A 25,061-nucleotide genomic window follows, 5' to 3' on the forward strand; every position below is an offset into this window, starting at 1 on the left:
TTAAAAAGTTATAAACAAAACCAATGCAGCTAAAATTAGGAGAGAAGCAGGCACATGGGTGAAAAATCTTTGCAGAAAATGTCTTACATAAGCAATTGTTTCAAATTTATAAGAATAATAAACATTTCCCAACTGATAAATAGTCCAAAGATATGAACAGGCAGTTTTCAGAGTAAGAAATCCAAGATATCAATAGCCATTTGGGGGAAAAAATGTTCTCAATCACTAACAATTAGAAAAATGCACATTAAAATAACTGGTGAAACTGTGAAGTGAAAGCACATTTGGAAAGCAATTTAGAACTAAACCCCAAAAGCTAAACCAAGAACCCTTTGATATTTGATAATATTGACACTATTAGGTCAATACTCCAAAGAGATCCAAAAAAAAAAAAAAAAAAAAAAAAGGAAAAACCCATATGCACAAGAATATTTATAGCAGCTCTTTTCATGGTAGCAAAGAATGAGAAACTTAGTGTATGACAATTGGAGAATGGCTGAAGAAGCTGTAGTAAATAATTATACTAGAATACAATCGTGCTGTTAGAAATGAGGAAGGAAAAGGAGACTTTCAGAAAAGCCTGGGAAGATATATCTGAACCAGGGCAAAGTTACATGAACAAAATCAGAACAACTTGGATAATAACAGCAATATCATAAAGACAAACCACCTTAATATTCTTAGGAGTTCTGATCAACACAATGCTACCGACATCCAGATAGAGAAGTGATAGACTCAGAGTTCAAATCAAGACTTTTTTTTTTTTTTTTTTTTTTTGGTTAGAGTTGGGGGGACATGACCAAAGAGGAAATTTCCTTTGCTTGATTATATGTGTTTGTAGCATAGAGTTTTATCTTGGTGTTTTAATTGTGGGGAGTGCAGTGGAATGGAGGTAGATTATGGCATGTCTTTGTTTGGGGAGGGGAAGCTATTAAATTTAAAATAAATAAAACAAACTAGGAAGTGCTACTGAGGAAGCATGGCCTCCCCATCAAGAGGCCAGCCAATAAATCCACCCAATTAAGATGTTAGATAGACACTGGCATTGTAGAAATGGCTCACTCTAATTTCAAATTATAGGATCTAACTTAAAACTAGAAGGGACCTCAGAGACAATCCGGTTAAAAATTACATAGGTAATAAATATCAGAGCTAAGATTTGCACTCATTTCTTTCCAGTGGGGAATAAGAAGAATAAGGCATAGAGAAAAAATGGCCTTCCTAGGACTCCACAAGTCCAAGTAAGTGGAAGAGTTCAGAATTGAACCTAGAACCTTGGACTCCAGATTCATTGCACTTCTCCTCACATGACACATTCTCTTGCTAATTTATTATTTATTAATTTTGCTAATTTATTATTTTTATTATTATTAATTTATTGTTTGAAGAAGGCATTCAGGAAGACAACAGACTCAGAGGGACCTTGTCATTCAATCAATAAGACTACATTCTAAGCATTGTCCCAATATTAAGAGGCATTGGCTAAGAAACAGCATGACGTACACATTGTCATCTTGGGGAGGAGAAAGGGGACCAAGGAAGGGAGAAAAAAAATAGAAATCAAAATATTATAAAAGTAAATATTAAAAATGAATAAATTTAAAAGTAAACAAAAGAATCAGCATAATGTATAATACAAGAACATTGTCTCCCTAGAGTCAGTTGAGATGTGTTCAAATCTAAGAGGGCCAAGTCATTTACCTTTGGACTATAATATCACAGATGCAGAGAAGCAACATAACTTTCCCAGTGCTTTTTCCACAGTGCCTCCTTTCTGTGGATCTCAGTTTCCTCCTCATTAAAATTAAGTAGTTGGATGAGAAATCTTTATAGTTCCTTCTCATTTTAACTTCTGTGATCCTATAAGCTTCTGACACCCTAGAAAATGTGAGCGTAAAGAACTGGAGGATATTAAAGGGTTGGTCACTATTCTGATATTACACAGAGGCTCCAGGTTTTGTTTTGGTATCTTCCCCGACAGGCAGCTGTGTGCTATTCCTTTCACCCACTGCCTTCCCGTCTTGACTACTTGTTTCTTCCTAATATTGAGACTGAAGCAACATATAGATAAGTAAACTTTTTCTTTTTTCTCTGATATTCTGCCTTGATTGTAACCCCACTGCCAAAGAGGATATTAAGTTCTTAGAACCAGAATGGACATTTGGGATTATTTAGTCCAATCTCTGGGTTTTAAAAAGGAAAAAGTGAAATGACTTATGAAGGGTCACTCTGTCAATAAAGGAACTGACCCCAAATTCAAATGCAGGTCAATTCCAAGTTTAATTCTCTATCCACTGAGCCATACCTGAAAGGAGTCTTGATCTTCATCACTAGAGAGACGATCCTCATTATGGATTCATGGTTATTAGTAAGGGCTCAATGATGGTTTTCAGTAAAAGCAAAACTACTTAACATTTAGCTGGAGAGTCTATAAATGAGTTTGCAGAAGGAACACTAAGTTCTGCCATCTGTTTATTACCTATGTGACCTTGGACAAGGTAACCTCTCTGGATCTCGATTTCCTAGTTTCCTCTAAACTGGGGGGTAGAGATCTCAGATCAAGCAAAAGCAAAAATAGATCTAATTAAATTGGGGGGTGGGGTGAAGAAATAGACTTTCTGAGGACACTTCTAGCTCTAAATCTATGCTCAAATGAGGTGTTTTGATAAATATGTATTACTGTTGTTCAGTCATTTTTAATCATGTCTAACTCTCCATGACCCCTCTTAGGGCTTTTTTGGTAGATATTAGAGTGGTTTGCCATTTCCTCTTCCAGCTTATTGTAAAGATAAAAGACTGAAGCAAACAGAAATAAGTGACTTGTCCACACAACTCATAAGTATATGAGCTAATCTGAAAAGATCAGGCCCAGCACTCTGTTCATTGAACCTCTTAGCTACCGTGTAGATATGTGCATCATTTGCCAAATGACACAAATATTGGCAACTGGAAATAATAGAGAACGACGAAAGAGTTAATTTAAGAACTAGGAATTCTTCAGTGGGGTGGGAATAGGGGTAGGGGTTTTGAGCAAGGCAAAGGACAGTGGAGGTGGAGAGTTTTTAGCATCATGTTGGTGAGTTTTATCTGCTGAGAGTCTTTAGTTCAGAGTGTCTGCTCAGTCATTGATTCCAGCCTTTCTTTGGTTCAGGTCCATCCTTGCTTGGCAATACAAAAAGCTTATGACTTATTCTTAACTCCACCCTGCTTCCGACTTCCAGTCCAGCTAAGCTTTCTCTAAATTTCTCCCATCATTTAAACAGCAAGTCTTCTCATGATTTTCTTCTGTTTTATTGCTGCTTTAGGCCATGGATTTTTCCCTGCAGCCCCTCCAATATTTGCTATTTTCTTTTTGGGGATGCTTTGTCAGCCTGATGAGTGTGGGTAGAACTTGGAATGAACATAAAGGCTTCCACCTTCCATAGGAATATCAAGTTTCCTTTTTATCTGCTAGACCTTGGGGAAGCCCTAGGGTCTGATCACTCCATTGCTGGGACTACTATCCATTTGCGTATCTAAACAGCCAGGATAACATCCTGCCGCTAAAGGAAGCAGGTGAACAGTGAAAAAAGCCTTTGATTTCTAATCCTACCCCAACTTTTAAAACCTCGGTGACTTGGGACACAAGCTCTCTGGCTGCTGGTCCCTTACTGGTAGAATAAGTAGGTTTGACTGGATGCCCCCGAGGTCCCTTTCAGCACTAAAGTTCTGACCTCGAGTGTGGTACAGAGTGTCCCAGCAGCGGGCTGGGAATCCGCGGGGTCTGAATCACAGCCAAAACCGAGAGGGTGGTGGGAGAGGGGAGAAGGGAGAAGATGCAGCTGGAGGCAGAGACAGAGAAGATGAAAATGAGAGGACAAAGACGTTGAGGAGGGAAGAGTAAGAAGCTGGAAATCAGAAGAGTAAAAAGCTAGAGTGTAGGGGGTACATTTTCCCAAAGCTACGGTACATCCCCCCTGCGCCGTGCCCACCCTAAAAAACTTAGGATGACTCAGGCTTCCCTCTCCCAAAACTCTGGGCTCTAGTGACTCCATTTCCCTAAGGATGAAGGATCGGAAGTCTCTTTCCATTAGGGCAATATTTGGATTCCTCCCACAGTGTTTATATTTTCCCAGGAGCTGATGAGCAGCCCCAGACACGGCATCACCGGTATTAGTGACATCCCCAATTCTCCATCCGGAGAAGGCTCTGGCTAATCTCATCTCCCGAGAGGAGCAGGGAACCCAGCCCCCAGGAAGGTGAGGGCTACCTTGTGAAGGAACAGTACAGCATAAGGAGAAAGGGAAGAGGATAAGAGGGGAGGGGGAAGAAGAGAATGTGAGGGAGGGGTGCTTAACAACCAAGTGTATCACTCTGAGTGGCTACCACCATGAAGCCCCAAATGGCCCACCTCCGGCCCCCTCCCCCTGCCATAACCTCACCCCAGATGAATTGAGTTTGCTTGAGCCCCAGAGACATTTCAATCAGCTGGGGCTGTTTGCTGCCAGAACCAAGAACATAGTGAGAGAAAACAGCTGTGAGAAAATAGAAAAGGAAAATACACATACACACAGGCCCTGGGACACTCCCAGGGCATCAGAAATAGCCCTGAATAGTACATGTTTCTCCCTGTTCTCAGTGATCTTGCAGAGAGCCACCCTCGCCCCCTTCACAAAGGGGCCACGAGAGTTTACCATTGACGGCTTGGAAGTCAGGGCCCAGGGACCCAAGGGTGGTAGGGGATGGCCTGTTTCATCCAGCTCTATTCTAGTTTCTCCGTGAGAGGCTCCTGGGATGAGCCCCTGGGCTGTAGGGGATAAAGAAAACCGGGAACTCCCCGCCTCCCTCCCCCAAGTTTATCTGAATCAGTCTTTGGGGTCCCCCGCCTTGCTGTGTTTATTTGGACTCTCTGGGGAGGATGACCAAGGCTGGGAAGGGAGTGGTGAGCTGGAGGCACCTCACTGCTGTGAGCTGAACTTTATCTGACACTTCACCGCTGCCACCCTTCCCAGGAACCCTTTTATTTACTCCATCACAGTGACCCCAAAGCTGCGCCTGGGCACCCTGCCTAGCCCAGCCCAGCCCTCACTTGCCCCATTCTACTATCAGCTTCTTTCTCACCCCTGCCCTGTCATACTGTAGACCCTAAGGGTATATTTCCTTAAGTTTATAAACAAGGAAGGAGTTACACATTCAGAAACAAGACAGCCCTTCCCCACCCCACTATATGGTCCGCCCTACATATCTATCACCCTACAAGCCGTTTTTTCTTCTCTGTATTTCCCAGAGTCCATCTCTCTGTCCCTTTACTATCCTCCCCACACACGTAACCCTCACCCCTCTGGTATCCCCAGATGCAGATAGCCTCCTACCTTCCATTGGGGGGGCAGGCTTGGGGACTGGTCACACTGCCCCGCTCAGAGCCCTTCCACGCCGCGGGTCTGGCTGCACTGAGAGCCCAGATGTTGTGCTGCATGCAGAACACAGCTGTCTGCCCTCCACTTCTCCTCCTCCCGGGCTGGGTGGGGAGAGTTGCCTCTGGGAGCCCCTGCCCGAGAAACAACTGCCTGAAATGCTTCCAAGAGGCTCAGGCGCCAAGTGGCTCTCTCCAGCCCCTCCACGGTCTCCCAGCAGCAGGCTGCCTTTCCCCTGGCCGGAGGGGAGGGAGGGAGAGGACGCCTCCGGACCCTGACTCTTCTCAAATGACCCTGCAGCATCTCCAGGGCCACCTTCCGCTCTGATCAGGGCCAAGCTGAGTTCTGCTAGTGAGGACGGCTGAGGGCCCCTACACCCATCAATTATCACACAACGGCTGCAGGGGGACACTCCAAGCCAGCAAGACCTTCCCCAAACATCTGGAGTCCCTTGTGTCTGGACCAGAGGAGTCCCAGGAGGCTGGAGAAAAACCTGGCCTCCCCAGCCCTGCTTCCCAACCCTATTTAAAAGCACAGAACTGGGAAGGGACCTTGGAGATCACTTGGTTCAAAGCCCTGGGTTTACAGCGGGGGACATTGAGACCCACAACAAGGAAGTTCATGTGAGCAGATCCCAAATCTTGCTCTGAGTCCCATGATAGTAGGTCTATTAAAAGGGAGGAACCAGATGGCCCAGACTCACCCACTGAGTCTTCCCAAACAACAAGAGCACATGGTCACCTACCTTGGTGAGCCTTGGTCACCCACCCAACCAGTTAAATAGGAGTATGAAAGGGGGCAGTACTTGGAAAGCCACAAACCAACGAAGAGGAGCCAGGATTATTGAAAAAATTTATTCTTAATAATAGAAAGGTTTGAATAAAAAAAAAAAAAACCCTTGAAAATCCGGGGCAGAGGGTACAAATCTCGGCCAGGTTGTTCCCATATCCGCAGCAGGTCTCCAAGGTGAACAGCCTCTGGCATGTTGGAACAATGTAGGTAAGGGAAGTCGGCAAGCCGGATCCGTAACTTCGGGATAAGGATTGGCTCTAAGGGCTGGGCCTCTAGGGCAGCAACCCTGAGGTTCTGAGGACCCAAGTTCAAATCTGACCTCAGACACTTAACACTTCCTAGCTCTGTGACCCTGGGCAAGTCACTTAACCCCAATTGCCTCAGGGAAGGAAATATAAATTTCTACTTCAAGGAACAGAGGGGACAGATACATACTTGTAAAGAAATAAACATAGCATCCACAATATACCCAGGGATGAGGGTTGGAGGTACATTAATAACTTGGATAAAGAAGAAAAGGTCTTTTTCAGGAGATGGCACTTGAGTTGAGCTAATAGGATTAAAAATAGCACCTACCTCTCAAGGTTGTTGTGAGAAGCAAATGAGGTAATATTTGTAAAGCGCTTAATACAGTGTCTCTCACTAGGAGCTTAATAAATGCTCTTTTCCTTACATTTTCCAGTTTCAGTAACATGGACAAAATCAGTTCTGCCATTCTTCCCAGATGGTGTGATGATCTACTCCCCAATGACCTGACTTCCCGTAACTTTCAGCACTAAAGTACCCTTCCTATCCATTATACCCCTCTGTGTATTGTCTCCTTTGTTAGAATATAGCCTCCTTAAAGTCAGCATTGACTTTCCTTTTTATTCCCAGCAATTGGCATAGTGCTTGACACATAGTAAATAGTCAAGTTTAATCAATGCTTTTTGATTCATTTCATTCAAGTAAAGAAATAATCAGTGTTCTGAGTGTGCTGGGAATGCGTGATATTCTATCAATAGGTACACTTCAGGCATAGCATCTCCCAGTCACTTATTCAGTAATTATTTAGCTGGGTTTTTTTTGGGGGGGGGGGAGGGGGAGATGGGGCAGATTTGAGCCAGAGTTAAATATTTTGCCCAGGGACATTCAATTAGTAAGTGTTTGAGGCTGGATTTGAATTCAGGTCCTCCAGGTTTCAGATCAGGTACTCAGACCACCCTGAGCCATCTAACTGCCCCTTGACAAGTGTTTATAAGGTATCTACCATATTTGTGCAAAGGGGTGGAAGCATAAGATCACAGACTTAGACCTGGAAGGGACCCAAGTGGTCATTTCATAGATGAGGAATCTGAGGTTTAAAGAGGTCCCCCTTTGATCCAGCAGTGTTACTACTGGGATTATATCCCAAAGAGATTATAAAGAAGGGAAAGGGACCTGTATGTGCACGAATGTTTGTGGCAGCCCTTTTTGTAGTGGCTAGAAACTGGAAACTGAATGGATGTCCATCAGTTGGAGAATGGCTGAATAAATTGTGGTATATGAAAATTATGGAATATTACTGTTCTGTAAGAAATGACCAACAGGATGATTTCAGAAAGGCCTGGAGAGACTTACACGAACTGATGCTGAGTGAAATGAGCAGGACCAGGAGATCATTATATACTTCAACAACAATACTAGATGATGACCAGTTCTGATGGATCAGGCCATCCTCAGCAACGAGATCAACCAAATCATTTCTAATGGAGCAGTAATGAACTGAACCAGCTATGCCCAGAAAAAGAACTCTGGGAGATGACTAAAAACCATTACATTGAATTCCCAATCCCTACATTTATGCACACATGCATTTTTGATTTCCTTCACAAGCTAATTGTACAATAATTCAGAGTCTGATTCTTTTTGTACAGCAAAATAATGTTTTGGTCATGTATACTTATTGTGTATCTAAGTTATATTTTAATATAATTAACATCTACTGGTCATCCTGCCATCTAGGGGAGGGGGTGGGGGGGGTAAGAGGTGAAAAATTGGAACAAGAGGTTTGGCAATTGTTAATGCTGTAAAGTTACCCATGTATATATCCTGTAAATAAAAGGCTATTAAATAAAAAAAAAAAAAAGAGGTCCCCTTACTTGCCCACATCAGTATCAGGCAGTATCAGAGCCACAATTTGAAGGTAAATTCTTTGTTTCCACATTAAATGCACTACAGTAGAGGAGAGAAAAAAAGGATAAGCCAGATTCTATTCTCAAGGAGTTCAGAATTTACTACAAGAGATTTTTTTTAAATGGGTAAAATATCACATAGATCAATCCATCCATCCACAAAGATTATGAAAAAGATACAGTCCTTTGGACAATAAGCCCACTTTTTAAACAATTCATCCATTGATTTATTTATTTTTAAAAGCCCCACTTTCCCAGGCCATAAACAAATGCTATGTCTATCCTCATACACATACAGGAAAATATCCAACCAACCTAAAGTCCATCTGCTATGCTGCTTAAAAAAAAAAAAAAAAAAAATCCAGGTCACACACCCAAGAATATAGATTCTGAGCTGGACAAGATCTTAAAGGTCACTGAATCCAATCACCTGAGAGGCCATGTCATATCTGCATCAAGTGACACACACACATATACATGAACACAGATATATATACATATATATGCATATATGCAGATGTATATAAAGTATGTACATGGGTATGTATCCAACTAACAATCATAGAAAAGATGGGGATATTGGGGAGGTTTATCCACCCCCCCAAATCTGAGCACTAGTGAGCAATGGAGGGATGAGGGCAGGGAGAGGTGCTATTTAATGGCACAGGCAGCTGGAATCTTGTCCTTATGAGTCACTATATTATAATAGAAAAAAGTACCCTTTTAAAAGTCAGGAAGGCTAAGTTCGAGGCTGACCTTGGTCACTAAACTATGGAGCACATTACTTGACTATTTTGTTTCTCAATTTCTCCAATTGTAAAAGAGGGATAGTAATGTCTGCTTTAACTCCTTCATAGGATTGTTGTGAGGCTCTGTAAAAAAGATGCAAATGAGATTTTAAAAGTATGTTGTATTAAATAAGAAAGATGTTAGTTTGAAAAATATTAGGGGCCATTTCTTCAGTTAACCTCAACGCTCTCAGAAGACGGCCTCTGTGTACCACTAGCATCCCCCAATATCAAGCACATTTAGTGGGACCCCTTATGGCAAACTTATGAAGGAGTCCCAAAGAATGGGCTGGTTTGGAAGGGTCATAATCCGCAACACTGGAGACAATCAATAGAATAGGAGCTATAGGAGAGTAGGGATTGCTTTTGTTTTTGTAACTCCAAGCACCTAACAGTGGGCCTAGCACATGGCAGACACCTGACAAAAGCTTATTGATAACTGGTGAGATCACAGATCCTATTTGAGTACTTGAATATCTTATTAATTATACATGGCTATAGAATATAATGGATACTATGGTCCCCCAAGAGGACCAAGGCAAAACCACCCCAAAGCTTTATCTTTCCCGCTGATTTTCCCATCTAAAATCCCAATTCTCCTTATAGTTAGAATAGTATCTCCAGATGTATTGTCAGAGGAACCACAGACTACAGTTTTGGTCACAGAAATCTGTTGGACTTCACGAAGGCTGTGCAGGCTAGTTCCATTGACAATCTTCCCCGTTGACATTATTCTCTTTTTTAAAGCCACAATTTCTATGTCTAGGAGGTAGGAGTGAAGGGGGACCCTAATTTAATCTCTCCTCCAACTGCTGTTGTCAAAAATCTCCAAGCAGCCAGGAAGACCTCAGAGACAAAAGCAGACTACTCTCTCCAATTAGAAGCTGCTGTTCTTAAGGAAAAGATGGAAATACTGGCTAACTAAGATGACAGTTAGTTGGATACAGAACTGGCTCAGTAGCTGAACCCAAAGAATATCCATTAATCAACTTGAAGGAGATGTCTGGTGGAGTACCCAAGATATCCAAGTCGGCTCTACTCTATTTAACAAATTTTTTTCAACTGCCTGGATAAAGCCACAGATGGCATGCTTATCAAATTTGCAGGTGCCACATTTGTACAAACTTGCATCAAGCTGGGAAGAAGTGTGCGCTTGCTCGCTCTCGCTCGCTCTCTCTCTTTGCTGAGGCAATCGGGGTTAAGTGACTTGCCCAGGGTCACACAGAAGTGCTCCCTTACCAAAAAATAGTCAGAATGTTAAAAGAAAGAAAAAGCCTAGAATGCTGAGCTGAATCTCAGAAGAAAAAATATAATATGGACAAATCTGAATGTGTACACTTGGGTTCAGAAAAGTAAGTTCACATTTATAAATTAAGGGAGGTATCTATGAGGATAGAGATTGACTTGAGGGAAAAACCCTAGGGATTTTAGCTTACTATGAGTTTGCTCTAAGTCAGCAGTGCGATGCAGCATCCGACAAAAGCTGATGCTGCCTTGCTAAGAGGTATGGGCCCCAGCGCCAGAGAGGTGCAGTCCTCCTGTGTCCGGTTCTGGCCAGGACCCCTCTGGAATCTGGTGTTCACATTTTGTGGAAGACGCTGCTAAGATGAGGAGTGCAAAGGAGGGCCGTCAGGGCTGGGGACGTGTCCCAGGAAGGGACTGGGAGTGTCAGCAGGGAGCCGAGAGCGATGTCCGAGGACGGGAGCTATTGGGTCAGCGTGCGGAAAAGCCGTTAGGCCATTTTCCCCTTGGTCCCCGGGAGAGAGCTGGGAGCAGTGGGTGTGCGCCGGAGAGGGGGGCAGATGTGCACTGGGGGGAAGCCTCCGGGGGAGGGAGTGAGGGTTAGTCTCAGAGGGAGGGCCCGAGCTTGGGAAAAGAGAGAAGGTGGGACTGCAGGAAGCCCGGAAACCCAAGGGGCCAGAGAGAAGGCAAGGGCCAGGGGGAGGGACGGGGAACACGGAAGCTGGGATGGAGGAACGCGGGGCAGTCACTAGGGCAGAGACTAGGTGGAAGCCACAAAGCAGAGGCAGCCCCGCTAGAAGCTGCACCCCCCCCCCACACACACACACACACACACAGAGCTAAGTTAGCTTTAGGCAAGAACTGCCGGAGAGTAAGCTTTGGGAAACCAGGCCCGAGGCCAAATGAGAGTCCCTGACAGCCCTATTCTAAACAAGGAGCCCCGGGAGGGTTCGCCGAATCCAGCAGCCGCCTTGCGACTTGATCTCTCAGCTTCTCCGCATCTGGGCCGCAGCCTTCGGGGCCTGCACTTCGTCCGGGTGACGCAGAGGCCGGGCGGGGCCCAGATCCCTCTCCGACAGCAGCGGGACCCCGGCCGGCCGCGGGGAGGGGAACGCAGCTTCGGCCTCCGGCGCTCGGCTGCTTACGCTTTGTTTCTGGGTTTGTTGTAGCAACCGCCTGGGGAGGCCAGGTATCCTTCCCGGAGAGAGAGGCCCAGGGGCCGCGCTGACGTCGGCCCGGAGGTCAGCGCACCGCCCGTTATGTAAGCTCCCCGCCTCCTCCGAGTTCCAGGGGCGGCCGGCATTGGGGCCCGGCGGGGTGGCGGCTCCGGGCCGCTGGCCCCCTCAGAATGCGGCCCCCCAGCGCGGCCCCACGCCCCCCAGCCTCCCCACGAGCGGGGCCAGCCGGGGCTGCCCCATGCGGTCTGTCCCCTTACTGAGAGGCAGGGATGGAGGAGCTGCAGGTATCCGAGTCCCAGGCCAGAGCCCGGGGCGGAGGAGTCAGAAGCCATCTAGTCCAGTCTCTGCTGGAGGCCCAGGGCCACCCTAGGGAGCAAGCACCGAGGCTGGACCTTAAAGCCAGGTAGCGCAGTGGCTAGGGCCCTGGCCCTGGAGTCGGGAGGACCCGAGTTCAAATACAACCTCAGATGTTTGCTACTTGTATGACCCTGGACAAGTCACAACCCTAATTGCTTAAAAATTTAAAAAGAAGCCCCAAACTTAAGTTTTCTGACTCCCTGCCCAACAGTCTTTCTGCTTCCCCACACTGCCATTCCCAGTCTAAAACCCCCCTTCAGTCTAGGGCCTCGGGCTTGAGAAACTATTTCCAAATGCTAAACACATTTTCGACTACTCTGCTCATTCCACTCTTATCAAGGCAAATTCCTTTACCCCTCTAAAGTTATCACCTCCCTGAGCTTCCTCTAGAATTTTAGTTCTGAAAGATTGAAGCATTGCAATCAGGTGTTAAGATTGGAGAATATGTCCAACAGGTCTGTGGGGTGCTGCTTTCCCCTTCTGTGCCGAGGGACCCCAGGGTGGGTCTCAAGAGACCAAAAGCCATTCAAACCTCTGAAGACCCATCGAGCCGGCCTCCTCTCAACCCCCACTGACCACCAGACTTACCTATTAGCCTCCGTTCCCTTGCCCTCTTCCAGAACACCTCCCAGGCTCTGCTGGTGGAGTCCTTGATATGCTCACTGAAGGCTCTCCGGAGCTGGGAGGGTGCTTGCACACCCACCCCAGCCCCTCTAGCCCAAAGGAACTCCATCCAGGCAGGGAGGGAGGGAAGGGTAGAAGCAAGCCCTGTTTCTCTCAGAGAAACTCCCCTGTCCCAGGCCTGCACTCCTGGCTCCCTCCTTTCCAGCTGGATGGTGTGCAAGGCTCTGGAGGAGATGTCTGCCTACGATTAGTTAACACCCCTTTTGGGGAGAGAGAATGAGGGAGTGAGAAAGCAACTCCTTCCAAACTGCTGAGGTCAGGCTGAGCTGAGAAGGAAGTGGCTGCCCACTTGGGTCTCAAAGCCCCTGAGTACACACCGTCCACTGTGTCAACAAGCCCCCCTTCATGTGCCCCCCAGGACGACAATTCTCTCCAACACACACATACATAGTTCTCTCCAGGCCATCCCTTTCCTTAATCAGCTCTTTACCTCTATTCAAATCTTATCCATTCACTTTTCCATTGTTCATGGCTACTTCTGTAATTTGATTGCAAAATTTGTGGATGTCAGGAACAAAACTTATCACCTCTATTTGTTCTTACTTTAAGAGGTCTCTACTTTCTGTATTACTTCTCAAAGATCTCACCTCTATTCACCAATCACTTTGGTTTATGTTTGTTGAATTGAATTCTCCATTCCTATTACTAAGGCTCCTGACTGGATTATCATTATCTGGAATTCCTATACACTCTTAACTGCCCACCTTCTTCAGTGTCCCTTCTCCAATCTACATGGGAATAGTCACAGTTTAAAGTTACATGATGATATATAAAAAACATTCTCATATGCAGGCCTTTTTTGAATACTTCAGTGACACAAAGCTCCCTATTCTTCCAAGGCCCCATATTTCATTGTCAGAAAACTCAAGTTAGAAAGGCCCTATACTCTAGTTTTTCTCTCTAGAGTGATACACAACACGTCCAAGCTCTCTTTCACATGAAAGACTTTCAAACATTTGAGTTTGCTCTCACCTGTTCCCTAATTTTTTCCTTTTCTAGGGTCGAACATTCAACTGTTCCAAATATGACCCTTCACTATCCTGGTCCCCAGTTCTGAATCTAATGGGAGACATTGCAGTATAATAAAAAGCACAATGACTCTAGAGTCAGAAGACCTGAGTTCAAATCCCACCATTGATACTTGTTACCTCAGTGACTTTAGTCAAGCCATTGGATGGCCTCCAACATAAATCTCTTATAACTCTCAACCTGTAATCATGTTCCAAATAATCAATGTTCTTTTCTAAAATAAAGTATCTATTTGTGGTCGGATCAACACAAACTGAAGTACAGTAGCATTGTTACTTTTCTCATTCTGAATAAAGTACTTCTATTAATAATTCAGCCTAGATCACATTAGGTTTCTTGATTTGTTTTCTATTATGGTGTGCTGTTAGCTCATGTTAAATTTAGGGACAAATATCCTGCAATTCCCAGCATCAGTCATAAAAGAAGAGCTGTTTCTGAAGATAGTTTTCTAGGTCTTTTTCACTTTAACTTATGTCATTCCTACCCCCATTCTATATTTGATTATTTCACTTTTATCACCATTAAATGTTACCTCATTGTGGATGCCCATCAGTTGGGGGATGGATGAATAAGTTATATGAATATAATGGGATATTACTGTTCTATAATAAATGATGAGCAGGCTGATTTCAGAAAAGCTTGGAAAGACTTGTACGAACTGATGCTAAGTGAAATGAGCAGAACCAAGAAAACATTGTACACAGTAACAAGAAGATTATATGATAATCAACTGGAATGGACTTGGCTCTTTTCAACAATGATATGATTCAAGGCAATTCCAAGAGACTTGTGATGGAGAGAGCAATCTGCATCCAGAGAGAGAACTATGGAGATTAAATGTGGATTAGATATTTAACATCTACTGGTCATCCTGCCATCTAGGGGAGGGGGTGGGGGGGGGTAAGAGGTGAAAAATTGGAACAAGAGGTTTGGCAATTGTTAATCCTGTAAAGTTACCCATGTATATATCCTGTAAATAAAAGGCTATTAAATTAAAAAAAAAAAAAATGTGGATTAGCATAGTATTTTCACCTTTCTATTGTTGTTTGTTTCTCTCTCTTTTTTCTTCTTTTGATCTGATTTTTCTTGCACAGAATGAAAAATGTGGAAATATGTTTAGAAGAACTGCATATCTTTCACCTATATTGGATTATTTGCTGTCTGGGGGGGAGGAGGAAAATTTGAAACACAATTTGAAAAAAGCTGTTATTTTTAAAAATTATCTCAGGAGTAGCTAATGGTGTAGTGAATAGAACACTAGCCCTGAAGTCAGGAGGATCAGAGTTCAAATCTGACCTCGGACACAACATTTCCTGGCTGTGTGACCCTGGGCAAGTCACTTAACCCCCAACTGCCTCAGGAAAAAAAAAATTACCTCATTGCTTTTAAACCATCAAGAGCATTTAAAATCCTGATTCTATTTGTGAAGCATTTGTTGTCATCTTCAGGGTTGACTGCCACTTCAGGGAGGTTCTAACCCTGACAAGGAAAACTGGGAAAGGGTTTAATGTCAACAGGATGCCTGTTGATATGTTACCCATTCTTTAAGGCCCCTTTCACAAAGCCTTCCCGATTCTCCCTTAGTGGGAAGTGAGTTCCCCCAGATCTTCTCACAGCACCTTATTTTCCTCTTAACTGGTTATATTTTAATTTGCATCATATTATCCATCACTGTGCCGTCTCCTCTATGATATTCTAAATTCCATGAGGGAAAGGACCAAATCTTACCATTTCTGCCTTTACCAAATCTGTTGAATCCTAAGTCTACACTTGCACACTACTGCCTCAATTCAATTATTCTCCCCTAAATTCTCTGTAACACAGGGATGCTGACCTTGCTGCTACTTCCTGCACAAAACACTCCATCTCCCAATCTTGTCTAACCCCCCCCCCAACTCCATGTCACTCCACACATTGCTGCTAAATCAATTTTCCTTAAATGCAGATCTGACCATGTGATCCCTCTAATCAATTCCAGTGGCTTTCTATTACTTCTAAAATAAAATATATACCCATACCGCTAAGATTAAAAAAAAAACAAACTCCTTCTGTTTAGCTTTTAAAGTTTTTCATTATTGGACCGCAATCATCTTTCCCAGTTTTACAACTCATTGGACACTACTCCATCTAAGACTCTGTAATCCAACCAAACTGGTCGTCTTTCTGTCTCTGTGACTCTCCCTATCTCTGTCTCTGTCCCTGTGGCTCTCCCTGACTCTGTCTCTCTCTAAATATATGTCCATACACAGACAAATATACATATATTATAATTTTTATTATTATCATCACCATAGGGGAAAGAGGACCTTGGGGATCAGTAATCCAGAAATCTGGGCTCCAGTCTCAGCTCTTCAAGTAAGGGACTATGCAAATCACATCATTTGTCCAAGCCTGTTTCCTAATCTGCAAAATGTTAATAATACCTTCTATGCCTGCCTTACAGGGTTGGGGGTAGGACAAAATGATATAACAGAAGGGAGAGTGCTTAGAAAAGTTTGCCAAGTCATACAGATTCAATGCTGATATGTTACTTTAGACATAGGTTTGACTACTGTTTTTAATACAAATATTAATTTTACTAATTTTAAATTTTATACTAATACTAATTTTAAAAAATTTTAGTATTAGTATAATTAGTATATAATATTATATATTATATTATATATTAGTATAATTAGTATACTAATACTAATTTTAAAAAAAGATATTCCTATTGCTTCTTGGGAGTATCCCTAACTTCTCCAGAAAGAAGAGCTCCAGAGAAAGAGAGGGGAGGAGGGAGGGGGGAGAAAGGGAAAGGGAGAGAGGGAGAAGAAGGGGAAGGAGGAAAAGAAAAGGAAAGGGAGAAAGGGAAGAGAAAGGAAAGGGGAGGAGGGAAGGGAAAGGGAAGAAGGAGAGGGAAGGGAAAGAGGAAAGGAAAAGGGAAGGGGAAGAGTAAAGGGGAGGGGGCGGGAGAGAGGGAAGGGGGAAGGGAAGGGGGAGAGAGGGAAAAGGAGGGGGAGAGGATGACAGACCCACACAGAGACAGAGACATAATGAGACTTAGATTTTCTATGTACCAGGCATTCATTGTGCTAAGTGATTCACCATTATTATCTCATCTGACCCCACAGCCCTGGAAGGCAGGTGCTGTTATTCTCCCTGCCTTACAAAAGTAAGACAGACATTTTAAGCACAAACTTAAGTAACCCCACAGCTGGGAAGGGTCTGCGTGGATTCCGCCTCAGGAGTTGCTGACCTGGGCCCGGTGCTCTTTCCCAAAACCAACCCCAGGCCCAGGCTCTCCCTGACCGCGGACCCCCGGGCCCAGCGCGCCCCCCCCCCCCCGACCACCTCGCTGCCCCGCCCTGCCTCTGCACCTGACACAGCTGCACGCCCTTCCTTAGGGCCGCCCCAACAAACGGAACCACACGCTGGGGCCGAAGCTCAAAGCCATGAGTCACGGGCCGCCGGTCTCCCGCCTCCCCGTGCCCTTCGCCGGCCCTCGGCCCTTGCGATTTCTCCGGCTGCTGAGCGGGAGGGGGCCGCGCGGGGAGGGGAGGCCCGGAGAGGGGAGGGGCCCGGGGAGGGAGGGAGCCGCGCGGGGAGAGGGGGGGGCCGCGCGGGGAGGGGGGGCCCGGGAGGGGAGGATGCCGAGGTTCCGCAGGAACTTCTCCCGGCAGGCGCCGCGAGCGGGCCAGGGCCAGACTTCGGGGCGCGCCTCTCGCGGCGGAGCGGGCCTGGGAGGGAGTCCCCGTGCGGGGCAGGGCTCGGGAAGCAGCCGGGGAGGGAAAGGCGGGGCGCGCCAGGGAAGCCGGTTCCTGCAGCCCGATCCCGGCGTCTCCCAGCGCGGGCCCCCGAGCGCGGGTTATTTGTCCCGGGAAGGACTCCCGGGCTCCCACCTCTCCCGCTTCCATCGCGAACAAGCCCTTGGGCTAGAATGGGGCCGCCTCGGGAAACCTGGCCGAGAATTTAGTAAATCAGGGGAAAGAACTAGATTATCCCGTATGCGGGGGGGGGGGAGAACAGCCGCCAGCAAGGGCCCCTCTAATTTCCCAATGAGAGGCGCGCAGCGCCGTGCCCTGCCCCCCACCTGCCGGGCGCGCGCCGCGGGAGGAGGGGGGCAGGGCACGAGGGAGGGGCCCGGCTCGGGGCTCCGCGGGCCCCGCTTTTCCGCGGCAGCGCCGGGATCCTGCCCTCGGTCCGCGCGCCAGGGACGGGTAGAGGACCGCACCCGAGAAGGCCCCGGGCCCCTCCTCGCAAACAAGCTGTCATTGGAGAAGTCGCTCCCTTTCAGCAAAAACCACCGTTTCCCGACTATCTACTAGCGAGAGGCTAAAACGCGGAGGGAGGGTCCTCAGCCAATTCTTAGAGTTGAAGACGGGCTCTTCCCTGCCCAGCCGAGGAACACAAACCAGCAACATCTGCAGAGGGCCGGGCAAAATCTGGAAGGTTCGTGCACTTACCGCCACAAACTCCCGAAGCGTGAGCGCGTCCGTGCGCCAGCCCCAGCCGCCTAGGGGGGGTGTCCGGCCATGGCCAGAGGCAAAGCCGCGGTCCCGGGCTGTGCTTTGAAGCGTCTCCTCACTCCTCCCATCCTAAGCCCAAACTCAGAAGGAGCCGATTTGTCCGGGGCTCCTCTCTCAGGCGTGAACGCCAGGAGTCCCGCCGGCCTCCTCCGGCTCAGGTGACTTGCTGGCCTCAGGGGTCAGATGCACGAAAGTCAAGTCCAGAGCAAACACTCCTGGCTGGGCTGGAGCCTGGCTGGGTTCCGCGGGTCTTGCCAAAGGCAGCAAGCAGCGATTCTGGTCCTTCCAGAAAGCCCTGAGCATTGTGAGCCTCTTCAGCCCCCCAGTCCTCCAACACTCGCCTTTCCTGGGAAGCGGGCCCAGACAGTCTCAGGCAGCACCAGGCTTTAGCTTTCCATGGGGCCCGAAGCATTTACTATCCTTGGGGCACTTTATTATGTTCCGGCTTGCATAAACAATTAGTGGTTCTCCGCATTTGATGCTGTAGAAAAGGCTATTTGGAATCCTAGAATATTGATTTGCAACCCCAGAGGCCCCGAACCAATTCCTGACACTGTGATGTCAGTGTCACCCTTTCTAAGGCGCCAGTTTCCCTGTTTGTAAAAGGGGGGAGAGGGGGTGGAACTAGAAAAGCCTCAAAGACCCCTTCTAGCTATTTATTGATCTATGTGGATAAAAAGATGGAGGGTGGAAATTGAAGAGCTCCTCCCAGATCTATTATTTAAGGAGAGGGGGGGTGCTCAGGCCACCACCTAATCATTTTCCAGCCTTCACTCTGGCCTTCACCTTTGTCTGCAGAAACTCATCTTCCTCCAAGATCAAATGGGCTCTGAAACTCGCACCTCCTCAGGAGTCCCCAGCCTGTGGGGCCTCTCCCTCCCAGATCCAGTATTTTAAAGATCTGGTCTAAGATAGATACCTTATCTTTTTCCACTTGGCCTCAGGACTCCTTCAAGGGCTTAGCAACACACCTGGAACAGTAGGTGCTAGATAAATGTTTATTGACTGATTAACTATCAGCAAGGTATGCTGCTAAACGGTAAACAGCTGACTCGAGGTACTTTTTTTTTCTTAAAGCTTTTTTATTTTCAAAACATAGGCTTACAGTTTTCAACATTCACTCTTGCGAAATCTTGTGTTCCAAATTTTTTCTCTCTACCTTCCCCCCACTCCCTCCCCGGACAGCAAGTAATCTAATATTTGTTAAGGGTGTGCAGTACTTCTACATATATTCCCACAATATCATACTGCACAAGAAAAATCAGATCAAAAAGGAAAAAATGGGTAAGAAAACAAAATGTAAGCAAATGACAACAAAAAGTGAAAATACTGTGTTGTGATCCACACTCAATTCCCACAATCCTCTCTGGATATAGATGGCTCTCTCTATCACAAAACCATTGGGACTGGTCTGAATCATCTCATTGTTGGAAAGAGCCAAGTCTATCAGAATTGATCATCGTATAATCTTGTTATTGTCGTGAACAATGTTCTCTTGGTCCTACTCACTTCACGCAGCATCAGTTCACATAAGTCTCTCTAGGCCTTTCTGAAATCACCCTGCTATTCATTTTTTATAGAACAATAATAGTCCATAACATTCATATACCACAATTATTCAGCCATTCCCCCAACTGAAGGGCACCCACTCAGTCTTCAGTTCCTTGCCGCTACAAAAAGGGCTGTTGAGGCACTTTAAAGTTCAATCTGCATTAGTAATATTTTTCCCATCATCTTCTAGATCTAGACCACAGGTGGGTAACCTTTTCTGCCATGGGCATTTGGACTTTTATAATGTCATTCCCAGGCCATACAAAATTATCAATTTATACCTAGCTTTCACCTCATCATTGCCTAGAGTTGCCTTAGCAAATGATTTTGCCCATCTTAAACAGCTAGGATGTCAGATGTTCCCTACCTGGTCTAGACAATAAATAAAACAGCAAATCAAAGTCTGATTTGTTGTATTTGCTGATTTCTGAAGTTCACAGGTTCACACTGAAAATTTAATCCCAGATCAAATGATATTTAGCCCCAGCAAATTTCTATTTTTCCCTCTGGGACCTTTATGATGTTCTTCTGGCCCCTGTTTTTCATCATTACCTTTCCTGGCATACGGTAGGTGCTCAATAGTAAATGATTGGTGAGGTCAGAAGAATTGTTGCCTTTCATTCTCATGTCATTCTCAGAAGGCTTGGTGCGGCAATCTCCTATCCTGGGTAGCTGTCTTTGTAGTAGTCATCCTGTTGGACATTGGCTATGAAATCCTGATGATCATTTCTTGTTGAAAGACCTAACTAAGGCTGAAGAAAGGTTTGCTCTCTCCCATTCCTGGCATTCAAGGAATATATATGGGCAGTGTTAGAAACTCACAGGTATACAAACCACAATCACCTCCACTTTATATGAATTGTCTCAGGATTTGAACAGAGGTCCAGAGTTTGTTGATCTGGGCAGGAAGTACTAGGGCTATCCCAAAAGAGGAAGTGGGATTCAAAGCAGGGAAGATTTGTGAAGGGAACAATTGGTAAAGAAGGTGGTGTCTGAGAATTGAGCTTTAATGTATAAATAAGGCCTCCAATAGTGTATACTTAATGAAGGTGAAAAGAAATATATTGTAAATCAAATAAAGGAAGCTAGAAGTAAGAAAGACTTTATGTATATTGATTGACTAAACTACATGTCACAGAATATAGCTACAGTGTAGGGGAAAGAATAGTAGTGGAGATTCCTAGAAATTTGCAAACTATGATAGTCAAGGAAAAAAATAGAATCTGAGGTTGCAGATGCATAGATGCAAATGCATGAAGCGTGGATGGCAAGATGAGCTAGAAAACTTATTAGAAGAAAATTTGATGTCATCAGCATCATAGACATGTAAGTTGGTTTAGGAAAAGTTCCACCTTACTCAAATAGGTTAAAATGGAAGGAACGTATCATTGCGTGTGGATAGTTAGATATAGGGGATAGCTGGATGGCACAATGACCAATTTTCAGTGATGGAGTCAAGGTGACTCTCAGACACTGTCTAGCTGTGTGATCCTGGGCAAGGCACAAACCTCTATTTTCTATAGTTTCTTCATCTATGAAATGAGGATAATATGTGTTTAAGTTGAGAAGGGGACCCCAAAAGGTTGGAGTCACCGACCAGTGTCACGAGGTGCCTCAAGAATTTGCAGGCTTGAACCATCTCCAAATCAAGGGGCAAAGTTTACTGTAATTGTAATACCATTGAAGCGGACTAAACTCCAAGAGAATTTAGCAAAGAAACAGAATCAGGGAGACACATTTATCTAGTTCTCCTGCTGTAGATGTGCTAATTTTATGGCCCAGAGCCATAAATGATCTCTGGAATCTGGCTATCACTGACCGAGAGATGATCCAGCTGACAGTCAGCAATGAACTCAATAATCTATTCACGTTGTCTCAGGAGTTTGAGCCTGAGGCTAGAAGACTAGGTTGGGTGTGAGAGGCCCATGGTCAGATTCCAAAGCCAGAGAACTTAGAATCACTGACTTATGGGCAGAACGGAAGCCCCCTAAGGTCAGGGAACCTTAAAATTGTTGCTCTCTCCCCTGGAAGCTATATTACCTCAATAGCACTTACTTTCTTAGGTGTTGATGCACAAATGAGATAATTGTAAAGGGCTATGTAAATATTAGCTATTTACAAACATATGTACATCTACATTCATATTCATCCCTCCCCATACACACACACACATATATATACACACACATAATTCTATTTTTATTCTGAACTTAAATACCAAAAAGGGCATTTCCATATACATAAAAAAAGAATTATATATGAAACTGCTGATATTGTGTGCAGCTTTCTTTTCAAGTATATATAAATTCAACTTATAGCTTTTAAAATTATTCTCGTCTATACTTCCTGGGCTTCCCTTTATTCTCTACCAAGTATTAAAAAACAAAAATACCTTGATATTCCTCCTTCCTTTATTTTGTTTCTTTTTTTGGAGATAATCTCAGGGAGAAGGGACTAGCATTAAGGCAGTTTGGGAAAAGTTTCTTGGAGGAAGTGGGATTGTAGCAGACACTTCCAGAATGCAAAGATAAGGAAAGAAAGCATTCCAGCCTTTCTGGGTTGAGAGATTGAGTGCAAGATTGTTGAGAGATTGGGCAATTTGGAGAGGTAGCCACATGGCGCAGTGGATAGAGTACCAGCCCTGAAGTCAGGAGGACCTGAGTTCAAATGTGGTCTCAAACACTTAACACTTCCTGGCTGTGTGACTCTGGGCAAGTCACTTAACCCCAATTGCCTCAGGGGGAAAAAAAGAAAAGAAAGAAAGAAACATTTGGAATCCGGTGTTATTAGATTGCAGAATATGTGAAAATGAATAAAATGATTTTAAAAGTAGGATGGAGCTGGGTTATGAAAGGTTTTAAGAACAAAAGAGAATTTTGCATTTTATTCTAGAGGTGATAGGGAGGCTGCTGGAGTTTACTGAATAAGGAAATAACATAGTCCAATCTGTACTTTATTAGGAAGATCTCTTTTTTTAATTTAATTTTTTTTAATAATTATAACTTTTTATTGACAGAACCCATGCCTGAGTAATTTTTTACATTATCCCTTGCATTCACTCCTGTTCTGACTTTTCCCTTCCCTCCCTCCCTCCACCCCCTCCCCCAGATGGCAAGCAGTAGGAAGCTCTCTTTGACAGCAAAGTGAAGGATGGAATGGAGTAGGGGGATCTTGAAACAGGAAAACCAAAATGTAGGCTACTGCATTATAAGTCCAGGCACGAGGTGATAAGGGTTTCTACCAGGGTGGTAGCTGTGCTAAGATGGGAAAAAGCGCATGGAGAGATGCTATAAGGGAGAAGAGATGGCAACTTGGATGGGGGAGTGAGAGTGTAGAGAGGTTAAGTGAATGAAAGGAAATGGAAGCATCAATTATAGACTATGTCTTCTCCAGGAGATTAGTAAATATAGAGCCAAAACTGAACCGATATTGGACTCATATACAACAATATATTTTGAGAAAAATGAGAAATAGATAAGTTTTGGATACAAACTATAAGACTTTCATGAAAGCATTATAAAGTAGTGATGGAGGGGAAGGCTTTCTTTATCCAACCATCTCAAGATACTGTGTTAAAAATAATAATTATATTATCTTGATCTCTCTCCCCTTCTTTCTTTCCCCCCAATGAGAGAACCAAAATTTTCTAATAATAAATTAGGGTAACAGGGGTACATGGGGAGGATAGAAGAACTCTCAATCTTGTGCTAAGAAAGGTTATTCTCTTCAGTGTGAATCCCAGAGCTGTTCTATATTCTCATGCCACAAAGAGACATAAAGAAAGGGTCAAATTTTGAGAAATAAGATTAGATTCATGAAATGCAGTGTTTAATTTAATTTTTCAAAAAAATATGTCATTAATATAATGAGTATCCATCACATCCAACTCGTCAAGCAAGGTGAGGTTGGGAAAAGTACTTTATGTCTTTTAAAAAAAATTTTCTGGGGGAAGGAGGGGAAAACTTGGAACACAAGATTTTGCAAGAGTCAATGTTAGTATACTTTAACATATTTAACATGTATGGGTCTATCTGCCATCTAGAGGAGGGGGTGGGGGGGAAAGAAGAGGAAGAGTTGGAACAGAAGGTTTTGCAAGGTTCAATGCTGAAAAATTACCAATGCATATATCTTGTAAATAAAAAGCTATAATAAAAAAAAAAAGAGTCAATGTTGGAAAATTATCCATTATATTTTGAAAATAAAAAGCTTTAATTAAAAATAATTTTTTTTCTGTGCACCAGCTTCCAGAAGGAGCACCTATATAATTAATACACACAAATACATATAGCACAGACTTATAGACTTCTCTGCTTGCCCATTTAGAAGTCACTTCTTATGGTCTCCTGGGAGAACTGGACTCCAAAGCCAGTATACTAAGGCTCCTGCCAGTATACCAAAAAGGCTGGATTTGTAGACCTATTATCATCTGCATAGAAATGATTTTGAATCTCTGTGCACAGATAAGATCCCTGAGAAAAAAATGCAGAGAAAAGGATTCAAGAGCTCGGTGGTAACCCCCACACCTCCAGGGCAGGATACAGATGATCTACCAGAAAAAGGAGATTGAGTAGTCAGACAGGTAGGAGGAGAATTGGGAGAATGCCGTATCTGAAAGCCCAAGGAGAAGAACAGTATCTGGAGGAGGTGGTGATCAAGTTTCAATCATTGCAGAGAGGTCCAGAAGGATGAACATTTAAGAAAAGTCCATTAGCATATACAATGGAGCGGAATTTCAGTGGAATGATGGGGTCAGAAGCCAGATTGCTGGAGGCCTAAGAAGGGAATACCAAGTCTCACAGTAGCCACAGAAAGCTTTTTTCTGAGAGTCCAGCTGTGAAGAAGAGAGATTATAGGAGGATAGCTTGAGGAGGAGGACTTTAGGGTCAAATTAAGTTTTTTAAAGTGGGGTAAAGGTGGGCATGTTGATAGAACAGAAATGATTAAATAATATAGGACTGGAGAATCATAGAGCTGAAAGGGACCTTAGAGATCACTTAATTCAATGATTCCCAATTGGCCACAGAATCACACTTTTATAAAATTCAAAATGCTATTCTAGGTGGTCTAAAGACTTAAGGGGAGAAAGATGAAATTAAGCCTATTTTCATATTCTTCACAAACATATTCTCTCATATTTCAGAAGGAAAAATATCACCAGAAATAGTTTTTATTATGGAACTGATGGGGCATGGGGGTGATGAAGTGCTGAATCCTCCAAATATGTTGAGATTTCAGGCTTTCTCCATGTGGTCCAACAAATGTTGGGGAGTAGAGTTGAATCCCAGAAGTATATAGGGGTTATAGGCCAGAGCATCTCCAAATCAAGAGGGAGAGATTTGATGAAGTGAGGGTAGCAATTCCTAGTTCAAAATAAACATGTGACAAA

The 25,061-nt window shown here is 44.4% G+C and overlaps 1 protein-coding gene across 2 annotated transcripts in view; it reads right to left on the reverse strand.

Moving 5' to 3' along the window:
• Positions 1 to 14,167, reverse strand: part of LOC100920600 (rho GTPase-activating protein 7) — a 111,027-nt gene extending 96,860 nt beyond the window's left edge. The window contains exon 1 of one of the 2 annotated variants that reach the window (XM_031953637.1): positions 12,492 to 14,167. In XM_031953637.1, the coding sequence (XP_031809497.1) occupies positions 12,492 to 12,636 (145 nt within the window). In that variant the 5' untranslated portion in view covers positions 12,637 to 14,167. Of the gene's footprint in view, positions 1 to 5,351; positions 5,883 to 12,491 lie in introns of those variants that run through there. The other variant, XM_031953641.1, reaches the window with a different exon arrangement.
• Between the last annotated feature and the right edge of the window lie 10,894 nt (positions 14,168 to 25,061).

The sequence above is a fragment of the Sarcophilus harrisii genome, chromosome 2 (assembly GCF_902635505.1).
Source record: "Sarcophilus harrisii chromosome 2, mSarHar1.11, whole genome shotgun sequence".
In the NCBI taxonomy this organism is placed as follows: domain Eukaryota; kingdom Metazoa; phylum Chordata; class Mammalia; order Dasyuromorphia; family Dasyuridae; genus Sarcophilus; species Sarcophilus harrisii.